Below are 13,223 nucleotides of genomic sequence, written 5' to 3' on the forward strand. Positions count from 1 at the left end.
TCTCCTCTCAACCCCCTCCTACCTGCTTTTTCTACACTTTTACAGCCTCAGCCGACTGCAGGACCTTGGGTGTTAAGAGACAGGAGTCTTCATCTCCATGTGAAGACATCCGTGACTGATTCACACACACACACACACACACACACGCACGCGCACACACACACACACACACACACACACACACACACACACACACACACACACACACACACACACACACACACACACACACACACACACACACACACACATACACACACACACACACACACACACACACACACACACACTTGGGGGCTGGCCAACCTGTCAGGTTTTATGCATACTAATGTGATTGAAACATTTTTTATTATACACCATAAGGCGCAACAGTGGGGGCTTTTCACACCTGTGAATACACATCACCCCCCTCCTGTCGACGGTTCTCACACCTACTTGGGATATCACACCTACCTGAGATCTCACACCTCGATCAAAGGGGAGGCGGGACTTAGCTCATTAGCATAAGTAGGGAGAGGTGTGACCTGTCACAGCACCTGCCACTTTTTATGCATACTAATGAGACGAAAGCGGGATGAATATTACTACTACAGTAATACAACATATAACATTTGACATTAATAACATATTCACGTTTTGCCATGTAAAAATGAAACAACTGTCAGGTGGTGTTATTGATTATCTTTGCAAAAGAGCCCCAACCAATATTGATTTTGAAAAACATATTTTAATTGAAATATGGGAGCAAAAACAAAAGGGTATAATTGATCCAACTGATTATTTTATTATTGCAACTGTTTTTATTATATTGTGTTGTTTGGTTTATATATACAGTTCCAATAAAAAGTATGTGAACTCTTTGGAATTACTTGGATTTATGCATAAGTTGGTCATACAATGGAGGAAGCCACTGCTGTCCAGAAAAAACATTGCTGCACATTTGAAGTTTGCAAAAGAGCACCTGGATGTCAAAATATTCTGTGGACAGATGAAACCAAAGTTGAGTTGTTTGGAAGGAACACACAACGCTATGTGTGGAGAAAAAAGAAACAGCACACCAACATCAAAACCTCATCCCAACTGTGAAGTATGGTGGAGGGAGCATCATGGTTTGGGGCTGCTTTGCTGCCTCAGGGCCTGGACAGATTGCCATCATCAACGGAAAAATGAATTCTCAAGTTTATCAAGACATTTTTCTGGAGAACTTAAGGCCATCTGTCCACCAATTGAAGCTCAACAGAAGATGGGTGATGCAACAGGACAACGACCCAACGACCCAAAGCACAGAAGTAAATCAACAGAATGGCTTCAACAGAAGAAAATACGCCTTCTGGAGTGGCCCAGTCAGAGTCCTGACCTCAACCCAATTGAGATGCTGTGACATGACCTCAAGAGAGCGATTAACACCAGACATCCCAAGAATATTGCTGAACTGAAACAGTTTTGTAAAGAGGAATGGTCCAAAATTCCTCCTGACCGTTATGCAGGTCTGATATGCAACTATAGGAAACGTTTGGTTGAGGTTATTGCTGCCAAAGGAGGGTCAACCAGTTATTAAATCCAAGGGTTCACATACTTTTTCCACCCTGCACTGTGCATGTTTACATGGTGTGTTCAATAAAAACATAAAAACATATAATTGTTTCTGTGGTTTTAGCTTAAGCAGACTGTGTTTGTCTATTGTTGTGACTTAGATCAGGGGTTCCCAAAGTGGGGGTCGCGAGATGATTACAAAATAAAAATGGAAAATAAAAAAAATAAAAATGTGTAACGGAGGTGTTGCGCTGGGCTATATCATGCAATCGAAAGTGAAACTTAAGCTCGCTCCATTGCGGAGATATTCCCGCGAGAGTGCGGAAAACTGAAATAAATTACACCAGCTGATAAGATATTTAAAACGTTTTAAACGACATTTGAGGATAAACACAGGATATTCTGATAAGATATTAAAAACGTATTTTTTGTTTGTCCTGAAAACGACATTTGAGGATACACACAGGCTATTTATAGATGATAAAACACCAGTAATACAATCTCAGGACTCTTCGATATGGCTTTGATTATAGGATCGTTACTTTCAGTCAACAAATCCTTGCGTAATGCGGAAGTGGGCGTGGTTAAATCTAAACTGCGTTGGAAAAACGATAGACGCCTCCCGGTCGTCTGTAAGTCGAACTCATTCTTGGTAGCGACAGCCAATCACGTTCACGTCTGCTACCAAGAATTGGGAGCTCTGGCCAATCAGCGCCCGTATTGCTACCAAGAATTACTCCCCCAGCAACCAATAATTGACCAATTAGCGTCTCCGTAGGCGGGGCTACTCTGTGGACGCTGCGAGCGAGAGATTCACTTTTTCCCAACATCACGAAAGTAAGTACACCATCCTTTAACTATGTTGTCAATGCTTATAAACTGTCATATTAGATGTATTGATATATTTTAACAAAACAACATGTTGCACAGGGACATTTTACTAATGACTAGCGAACCGGACATGTCCCGCAGTAACCGTTCCATGTAGGCCTATTACCTCATTCACAACAACGGTGTTTCAGGGCCGGTTCGGAGCTGGAGCTTGAAAAGCACCGGGTTTTCCTCTTCACACCGCAGCGGAGCAGCCTCTTAGCTCCAGAATCCGGTTCATTTCGAGCACCAAAAAATTGTCCGGCCAGAGCAAAAGCACAACATACGTCACGCTTACGTCGAGGCGGAGGCAGGGTCAGGGGCGGGATCAACTCCTGAACAACAACAAAAAGCCGGCGTTTTATCCAGTTTGTACACAACGATGGAGAAACTTAACAAGCAGCAGTGGTCCACTGAAGAGACCAGCTACCTACTGGGATTCTGGTCTTCCGAAGAGGTACAGAGGAAGCTGGAGCACAATCGGCCATTGTTGTTGTTGTCGGTGTCAGCTGTGAAGGGTTTCAGCGCGGTTTGGCTTTATGAAGCAGGCACGCAAACGGTAACGTCATGACGCAAACGATGATGCAATGACGCAGCACCAGTCGGACTCGGGCAGTGTGAAAAGAGCCGGAGCTAAACCGAAGAACCGGTTCTGAACCTGAAAAGCTCTAGCACGGAGCTTGAACCGGAGTTGCGTTGGTGTGAATAAGGTATATGTGATGTTTACCTACCGGTAGCGGATTATTATGTAGCCTACATGTATCGTCAATTTAATGTTGACAAATCTGGCTAAATAACATGCCTCTTTATGACATTACTCAGTTTAAGTTAAGGACTAACATAACTACGAGCTAGAGAGAATCTCGGACGGGACCAGACGGGAGCGAGCGGAGCTTCTTTTATTGCCTTTTTTTTCTCCGTCACCGGTGGTGCAGCGACCGACGTGTTTTAAAAGTGAATTTAGTCTTTAAGCGAGCTTTAACAGTCTGATATGATATACAAATAAAACAAGAGCAAAACAAATCTTGCCCTTGAATGTAACCGGACACCTGTTTTTATTTTACCATTAATTTAAATACTAAACCTCACCTATAAACAATGAAAGTCCGGGGGGGGGACAGTGAAGGGGCAGTTACAATGCAGTTAACTCCACCTTATATTATGAAATACTTGTACTTGAGTAGGCAGGCCTGTTCCAACTATAATTGAGAGGAAATTATTAAATAGTTAGTATGAAGGTCGAGTTTTTCATACAAAATATAGGCTATTTATACATTTCGATTGATTGATTACGTTTAAATACATAATCTGCTTTTGTACTTTATTCATCTTTAACTTGTATTGTATGTAGTCATCAGTTTTTCTTTGAATCAATATGTAATCTTTTACAGCTTGTTTATTAAATATTTATTATAAATTACATATTTTTCAGTTTTTTTTAAATATGACTATTTTCTTATTCTCTAGATGGAACCACGCTTTCGAAAACGGGACGGTATTCTCAACTTGACAGACACTTTGGAAGCAACAAAGGTCAAGAAGTTCTATGCACAAACTGGCTCCAGTGTGAAGGAAGGGCACCGCCAAAAAGAAGACCAGCTTTCCACCCCAAGGTGATGACTGAGACCACCATCCAGCTCCCAGAAGTGAATGTTGCAACCATCACACAATGGTGAGTAAATAAGCATACTACATGTACTGCAAGACATGTATACTTACTCTGTAATACTTACCCAATAAAATGATTTACTGTTCAAAATAATCCCAACTCTTTTTCATTAAAAATATTCAATTTTGTTCATTAATATTGATTGTTTCATGTTTGCGCAGGTTCAGCAGGCGTTGCAGGTCTCAGGAAGAGCAGATCCTGAAGCAGGGTATCCCCGCCCCTGACGCTCCCATGGCAGGACCTGAGAAGCTTCTTGTGGCAATGCAGAAAGGGACATCTCTGTTTCCGGGCAGTTTGGCTGAGCCTCACACCTTTGTTCTACCACCAAACACTGCTGGTGAGGCAAAGCTCCAGAAGAGACCCCAACCAGTGGCCATCTCACAGGTCCACCTCCATACTATGCTCTTCCCTTCCTTGCACCGACTCCACCCTTCTCAACACCATACATGGTACCATCTGTGCAGCTTCCTCAAGTGCCTGGACCTTCACACGTTGTGCCTGGAAGCTCTCAGATGATGCTTCTCAACATGCCATTGCCATCAGCTACATCCAGTCAGAGTAACGTGCCGTACACCACACAGCAGTACAGGGAAAGACAAGAGGAGAGGGAGCAATCTGGATCAGGCAAAATAAAATATGTCAAAAAGACAGACGCCATCATTTGCAAAAACTGCAACAAAGACAGGAAGCCACCAGCCCACTTAGAGTACTTTGGCAATCGGTACTGTAAAGAATCAGAGACCCAGTCCTATGAGGACTAGAGGGCTGTGCTGGAGCAAAGAGGGTATGGGAAAAAAAGGGAGGGGATGCACCTTAAATCACCAAATAATAATAATAACTTGAATTTATATAGCGCTTTTCATAACCTCAAGATCGCTTTACAAAGAAACATACAAGGACAAAAGTGTATCATGTGCTCTCATTGTCCTGTTTATGAATAACCCTTTGTATTCTTCCAGTGTCTGCACCTGACCTTGCTACTCTGTATTGCAGGCTAATGTGACTTTTCCCTTCGTTTCCTATCCAATCCATCAAACCTTGGTATTGGTGATTTTGTCTATTTATTCCAAAGTCACAGCCTCATAAAATGAGCACAATATGCTTATAATGTAATAATAAGAATCAGTCTTTCTAATGTTATATAAAAATAGACTCCACAGTGGTTATGGTCGAGGTAATCATGGTTCTTTTTTATGTCCAATGGTGTCCAGTTAGTGCAATACTTTTCTCTTGTGCAGATTATTCTGCTTTTTGGGGCTTTTCAAGGCCATGCATTTCATGGTAAACTTCCACACTGGTATTACGGGAGCAACTTTGGGCCACACTTACTTGGTAATTTGATTAACTTTCTTAGAAAACGTGTTAGGGTTTCCAGATTAATCGCGAGATAGCCCTTATTTAGACCCAAAACAAAATATTTCCCGAGCCTCAACCAAGTAGTTCTTGGGCCAAATTTGTATCAAATGGAAGTCATAAATCATTTATATCACATAGCATTGTTTCCCCTACCATTGTCTTGGCGGGGCGCTGCGCCCTGCCAACGGAGCCCCGCGCCCTACCTGAAATTCAGTTGTTTTTTTTATTTAAAAAAAATATTGATATAGCACCAAATTGCAACTGAAGTAATTTATCTACGGTCACTTTTCACATTGAACATGTGCTCTTCTATTAAATAAAGTAAACTAAACGCCTAAATAAATGTTATTTATCCAATGTATGTGCATGTTTTCAGTGTCCACTCCTGGAAAGGAGGAGAACAACAAAGTGTAAAAAAGTCAAACAAATCTGCATTATTGCCCCGAGCTCTGCTGTCTGCCCCCCCAGTTTCAAATTATTATTCTTTAACCGCAAGCCGTTATCCTCACGGGAGAAGCAGCGCCATATAGATAGAAGAGTTACGACAACGGAAGTCCAAAAACGGTTATCGTCACGTGGTTCATGCAGACGAGGATCGTTCCCCGGAAGTTCATGGCGGGCAATGTGAATGCATTGATAACAGGAGATAGAACTACGATTTTTGGTAATTATTAGTGAATAAAGGTTTTGATTTGCAATATTTATAAAACAAATTGATATGTGTATGTATTTACATCAATATGTGAATGTGCTAATTGTTTACATGTTAGGCTAACAGTGCCTTGGTTAAAGAGCCTGTTGCTGTTTATTTATAGCTTTGAATTCTTTAAAACCAATATTATCTTCTTAAACTTGTATGGTAGTCAGGAGCATCACTTTCTAATGTTTATTGATATATTTAGAGGGAGGGGGTCTAAAGGAATGCTTCAAAATTCAGATTAGATATATTTCTACCATTTTCTTAAATTCATGGTAGTTTCAGTAATCCCATGGTAATTGAGGACACAATTTATCTAAATGACTAATGTCATCTTTATGGCTTTCAGAAAGGACAGGACACCGACAGGTGACTAGCAGCAGCAGCATGATGATGATGTTAAATGTGTTGTTTTAGGAACATCCATTGCAAATACATGGAATTCAATATACATTGAATAGCATATCATGCAGTTTGTCTGTGCCTTTTCCTCCGTGTTGTCCTGGTTTGCTGTGCTGCCTCCTAGTCACCACCATGGTTTGCTGTGCTGCCTGGGGATGCTCAAATCGCTCCGAGAAAGGAGTACGAATGTACGGCTTCCCCACTGACACAGAGCGGAGGAAAAAATGGCTGGCTCAAGTCAGCAGGAGCCATTTCACGACCAACAGCAAAAAAATATGTGAGCTAATTCTATACAAACACTGCATTTGCACTTTTTCACAAAACGAAAACCACACCATTGGGAAAGCTTAATGTTTTGTTTAATACAAAAAAACAGGGAAAGGCTTGAAAAACACTGAGAGTTGAGACTCAGGGTGCAGGGTGAGGGTCTCAGTGCAGGTATTCGGGCTCCATTGAATCCCCCTCTGGTTCTTGTGCTGAAAGAGGGAGTAACATACAGGAGAAAGGGTTATACACACCTATATAGCACACCTATTGGATGAGAAATTGCCTTGGGGAGATAAGGTCTTTGTTCCCAACTGAAGTTATGGAACTTTATTATTTGTGAGTTTAACAAAGTATGACAAATGGCATCAGTAACAGATGTGATATGAATTTCTATGAAGTTTTTTCACATTCTTGGTCATATTTTATATACAGTATGTAATGAGTATAACATGTCCAGTAAGTTTAAAGTGTTTCCTAATACCGTGTATTCAACCACTATGGAATATGTATGTGGGCAGACAAAACTGAGTTGTTATGTGTGTGAAGTAACCTCAAGTCACTCCGCAGGCACATTTTGATGCAGACCAGTTTGTCAAGACAAAAAAGGGCAAGACTAGGCTGAGTGCAGAGGCTATACCCACCATCTTCGTGCATCGCCCTGTGGTCAAAAAGAGAAGGGCCCCTGCACCACGATTCACCCCGGGACCTGTATCTACAAAGCCCATAGCTCATGATCAAAGCTATAGTATGAAAGGTGACACAGGTATAATAAGTATGAACTCTTAGTAAAACAAGTAATTTATTTTTATTTTTAGGTGGTATAATATTTTAAATGTTCGAAAATGTACAGTGCCATGTCTTCTACTTACATTAGTTTCAAAGTTTGAGGGAAGAAGGGATGAAGAGACTGAGAGAAAGGAAAGTGAGGGTGAAGAAAGAGAGGACATGGCTAGTGAGGAGAGACAGGGAGGGCGGACATCACCCACTCAGCCAGCAGCCAGTCAGCATACGAGGGAACCAGCAGCCAGTCAGCATACGAGGGAACCAGCAGCCAGTCAGCATACGAGGGAACCAGCAGCCAGTCAGCATACGAGGGAACCAGCAGCCAGTCAGCATACAAGGGAACCAGCAGCCAGTCAGCATACGAGGGAACCAGCAGCCAGTCAGCATACAAGGGAACCAGCAGCCAGTCAGCATACGAGGGAACCAGCAGCCAGTCAAACAGATCTATTAAAAAAAATTAAGAGAAAATTAAAGAGCCAAGAAGGAATTACCAAAAAAGCAAAGGCTGTACTAAGAAAAATCAGGAGGAAAATGCAGCTCTCAAGAAAACAATGAAAGTTAGGGACAAGAAATATAAGAAAACGTTTTCAAAAGACCAACTTAAGCCATTAGGCAGACTCACCACAAAGGGGATGAAATGGAGCAATCAGACAATTAAGAAGGCTTAAAAATGTGCTTTGCGTGCGGACCAACGGGTTACAAAACTGCAGGAATTGCAGATTCCCCTTCCAGGAATAAGGACACTGCAAAGAAGGATGCAATGTGTTAAGTTTGAGCCTGGTGTGTTGACAGGGGTCTTTGATTTCCTAAAATTGAAGGCAGATAGATTGACAGACCTTGAAACGGAGTGTGTGTTGACCTTGGATGAAATGGCAATCACACCAAGTGTGGAGTTGGACATGATTACAGGCAAACTGTACGGTGATGTGACTTTACCAGGTCACACAGGGGTGGCAACACATGCTTGTGTGTTTATGTTGGCTGGAAACACAACACGGTGGAAGCAAGTAGTGGCATATCATTACACTGGCAATTCTACCAATGGAGCAGAGTACAGGCCAATCATTATTGATATAATACAGAGGGCAGTATCCATAGGGCTACATGTGCTTGATGTCACCACCGACATGGGTAGCCCTAACCGAGCCATGTGGAAATCCTTTGGGGTGGATCAAAATAAAACATCGGTGCCACATCCAGCAAAACCAGACAGGCAGCTTTATTTCATGCCCTATGTCCCACATCTGGTCAAATTTAAAAGTGCCCTTGTCCGTGGGCAGGTCTTCATAATTCCTGAGGTAGTTGTTAACAGAGAGAACCTCCCCTCCAACGAGGTTTCTGTGGTCCCCATTAAGGACTTATTGACCTTTCAGGAAGGGATGGCCTTAAAAATAGCTCCCCATCTTTCAGCTGCAGCCATCGAGCCAAGTCACTTTGATAAGATGAAGGTTGATCTTGCTCTAAATGTGTTCAGTAAGGCTACAAGTGCTGGGCTGAAATACATGGTGCAGCAAGAAAACCGCCCTCTGTCCTACCTGACGACAGCGTGGTTCCTGGAGCAGGTTGATCGTTGGTTTGATCTGATGTCATCTCGCTATCCAATTACAGCCCTGAGCAGGCTCAAGATGGAGGAGTACCAAAAGGCCATCACCGTCCTCCAGAACATCGTCCATCTGTTTCGTGGGATAAAGATAGGTCAAAAGGGAGGTTGGAAGCCTGTTCAAACGGGGTGATAATGGCAACAACATCAATTTTGGCCATACAAGAGGAGATGCTTACACAAGGACACAGGTTTGTGTTAACGTCAAGGTTCACACAAGACTGCCTTGAAAATTCATTCAGCTGTGTGAGGTCTAAAAATCCTGTCCCAACTCCAGTGGAATTCCATCATGCAATGAGAATCATATCTGTGGGGCAGTTCCTCAGCACCATCAGCTCTGGGAGCTACCAGGAAGACCACAGTAGCTTTTTGGCAGACTTACTAGACACAGGGGAGCCAAAAACCACTCCATCAGTCAGAGTGGAACAGCTGATGGCGGTGAGCAGAGCTGCACCTGACTTCACAAAAACTGAGAAATGTATTATCTTCCATCTTGCAGGCTACATCGTCCACAAACTCATCAAGTTTGCCAGCATCTGTGAAAAATGCAAAATTGCAACAGAGCACCATGATGAGAGTCCTTCTGGTGACAACAGCTTGTTAGTGGACTTGAAAGACTTCAAGGCAGGTGCTCTTTGTCGTTCCTCCCAAGAAGCCTTTGACTTCATTCACCAAATTGAGGAACTATTTAGGACCAAGACTGGTTCCTCCCTCATGCAGCTGCCCAACGCAGTGGGTGTCTTGGAAAAAGAAGCTCAGGCCCTCTCCAGCAGGCTTCCGTTATGCTGTGGAGTACAACAAAAACAGGTAAAAAGATTCAAACGGCTTAGGCTGAGAATTGAGGCCAAACAAATCAGAAATGACAGAAAAAAGAAATAATTAAAAGTTGGCCATTTTGGAAGCAAGAGCCAATCCAAAAACATGAAAAGAAACAACAGCAGCCAAGCTACCACATCCAGAAACCCCCAAACAGATCCACAGCTGCAATCATTTCCATTAGTTGTTGCAATGGAAATATTTGGACTACACATTGCTCTTCCACCTGCCAGCACCCAGCTAACATCACTGCCCCTCCACCCGTAACATCACTGCCCCTCCACCCGTAACATCACTGCCCCTCCACCTGCCAACATCGGTGCTGGCAGGTGGAGACCTGCCAGCACCCAGCCAGAGGAGCGCAAACAACAAAAACAAGCAAGGTGTCCCGTCATGTACCTGGAAGTTTGGGTTGGCAAAATGGACTAAGAGAGGGACTTGAAAAACCTTGGTGGCTCTCTACTCAGGTTGTTAAAGTTGTCTTGGTTACAGCTCTCAAGTTTTTTTTTTTTTTGCCATTTCAACATCTTTAGAAAATATGAAATAAAAAAGTGAAGTAAAATCAACCTCTTCTCTGGAGAACAAACTTTTATTTCTCTGTCTTGTGAGTTTGCAATCTTGCAGTTATGCTCCTCCACCTGTAACATCACTGCCCCTCCACCTGCCATAAACTAGGTTACTAACAAGATTACTCATATAATACAGTGATAGAATACATGTTTACAGATGTAGCGATTCATTTCAGACAGTTTGAAAGGGGAGGGCCGTGATCTGCCCTCGCTCAAGGGAAAACCTCCAGCTTGACTTGAGACCGCCCCCGTGATAGATAAATGTAATTATAATGAAGCCAGCTGCAATGGATCATTGATCCACCAGGGGGTGCAGTGGGGTTCCACACTGTTTTTTAAATGAAATCTGACGGCAGGCAGTTATCTCTGATCACCTATGATAAATGCGCCACACCTAATCGCTGGCCATTCAGCCACAGAGCTCCCTCTATACAAATCAAACTGTAGACGGTGTGAAAGCACCTATTGTTTTAAATAATGGTCGGAATGTGACCTGTGAGCCTTCTGAATTACCGTGGGACAGCACATTCTAAACTAAAATGTTCAATCAATAAAGTAACATCTTATCTTATCTTAATAATATCTTCATATTAATAATAATAATACATCATACAGTATGTGTCCGAAAGGGAGCAGGAGGAACCAAACACAAAAATATACAAAAAATATACTGCATATTAAAGCAAACGATTGTAAAGGTAAAAGTATGAGCATAACAAATAAAGAAGTGTAATGTAAAAATTTACATTATTATTATGATTATTTAATATATAAAGACTATATATTATTGAATTACAAGATTAGATATACTTTAGTTGATCTAAAATATTGATGTGTTCAAATGCTCTTCAAAACACAACTGAAAGTCCATGAAACTTGTCTTTCTGTATTTGTGAATGAAGCGCCATCTCCTGGTTAAAACCTGAAATAAAAAATCTGGCAACGCCCTCTCTGAAAATAGTGGGAGGGCTTAACATTCCTCTATACTGGTCTTAGGCAGGTCGTAGGCAGGAAGCTGTAATATGGAGTCTGAAATGAAGTGCTACATCTGTAGTATGCTTACTTATATAAAACAGTAGTATTAAACTTACCTTGTGTTTTCACTCTCACTTAAGTCCCTCTCCCTTTGCCATCAATCCAAAATCAGCTGAGCTGCAACATTATACAGACAGGTAATAATCAACATAATCACAAGGACACAATATGGCTCTGCTAAAAACACTCACTCTTACACGCACCAAAGTTATATTTATCTAAAATGTAACTCCCTCTACCCGCGCATACAATCCCGTTTAGAAGCCCCTCTTCTCTAATTCAACAACGTTGGACGAAATGACATTAAGAGAATGGAATTTACAATTAAAAGGCTGTTCAACGTGTGTTGCTAACTTGATCCGGTATCCTAGCTTAATCTGTTATCTGTAAACGTTCCCTAAATCTACTAATTTAGGGATAATCCACTGACATCCTTTAATACACATGTTGATTTGAATCAGATGTAGGCTACTGATAATATCCGCAATATAAATCTTTAAACTTCTTCTTACCTTTAAAAGTCCTTCACGAACGGTCTAATGCTGCAATTCGACAGCCCTGCTTGCCTTGGCGCTAACTTCCGGGGAACGATTGAGAGGCTCCACAATCCGCCATTGCTGTAAAAAAGTGGTCCATTGGAGTGAACGGAGAGGACGTAACTCTCAGTCTATATGGCGCTGGGGAGAAGGACACACACAGCCTGCCCAAGTGGACACGCGCAAACGCGACAACGAACGTAGCGTGCGCATTCTAAAAATAGCTCACAGATGGTGAGCAGGTACCGCGGTTTTTAACTACAGTATTGAATTTGACAGAAAACAACAATGAAACGCCAGCAGAATAATAGTCTAATGAGTTGGGTGAAAAAAAAGACAGGAGATGTGAGTTGGTTTATTCAGTAAATTAGCTCAGGATAATTGGATGTTCTGTCTACACACCTGTTGATGTGAGGCTAATTCAGGATTTGCTAGCTTGATGCTACCGGCATTTAGCGGCAGTGACTCAACAAATTGCCTCTTAAAATGTATCGTCAGCAATGTATGACAAGCAGACAGCTTGTTTAAAGGGGACCTATCATGCAAAATGCACTTTTGTACGTCTTGTATACATGAATATGTGTCCTCGGTGTTCCAGGGAACTCACCAAGTGTCAGAAAACACAACCCTCTCTATTTTCCTCCATACCCAAATCTCTAAAAAAGGGGCTGCAACGGATCTGATACAAACTGATCCAGATTTGAACACTTTTATGTCGTCACAGAAGTTGCGCTACGGCTATTGGGCCAACTCTCCACCTATCGGGGGAATGGGGGGTTGGGCCACGGCCATTCCCCGACCTCTCATTCGCATATAGGCTGTCGGCAGCCTAAAGCTCCCCCAGCCACATCTATGTGTTTGCGTACTCTAACAATGATGTCTTCCAAGGTAGTTAGACGTGGTGCTGTTGTTGGCTGCAATAATCTGGACAAGGGCAAGGGACTGCATGCACTTCCATCTCTGGAAGAAGACAGGAATCTGTGGCTAGAGTTTATTTTCCAGGGACATGTGCCAGAAGACTACAACAGATTTCTGCTTGTTTGATCAGAACATTTTTCCCCGGACATGTTTTTGAACTTCACTCTAGTCA

At 42.3% G+C, this 13,223-nt stretch overlaps 1 protein-coding gene across 1 annotated transcript; it reads right to left on the reverse strand.

Moving 5' to 3' along the window:
• Positions 1-7,726: 7,726 nt before the first annotated feature.
• On the reverse strand, positions 7,727-9,495 carry LOC307033913 (uncharacterized protein). The gene is made up of 3 exons (XM_079672548.1): positions 9,357-9,495; positions 9,113-9,250; positions 7,727-8,021 (listed from the first exon to the last, which is right to left on the reverse strand). Exons 2-3 carry the CDS (start codon positions 9,165-9,167, stop codon positions 7,744-7,746), a joined length of 333 nt encoding a protein of 110 aa, XP_079528674.1. The 5' UTR covers positions 9,168-9,250; positions 9,357-9,495; the 3' UTR covers positions 7,727-7,743.
• Positions 9,496-13,223: the final 3,728 nt, after the last annotated feature.

Source organism: Notothenia rossii (assembly GCF_949606895.1).
Source record: "Notothenia rossii genome assembly, chromosome: 3".
NCBI lineage: Eukaryota > Metazoa > Chordata > Actinopteri > Perciformes > Nototheniidae > Notothenia > Notothenia rossii.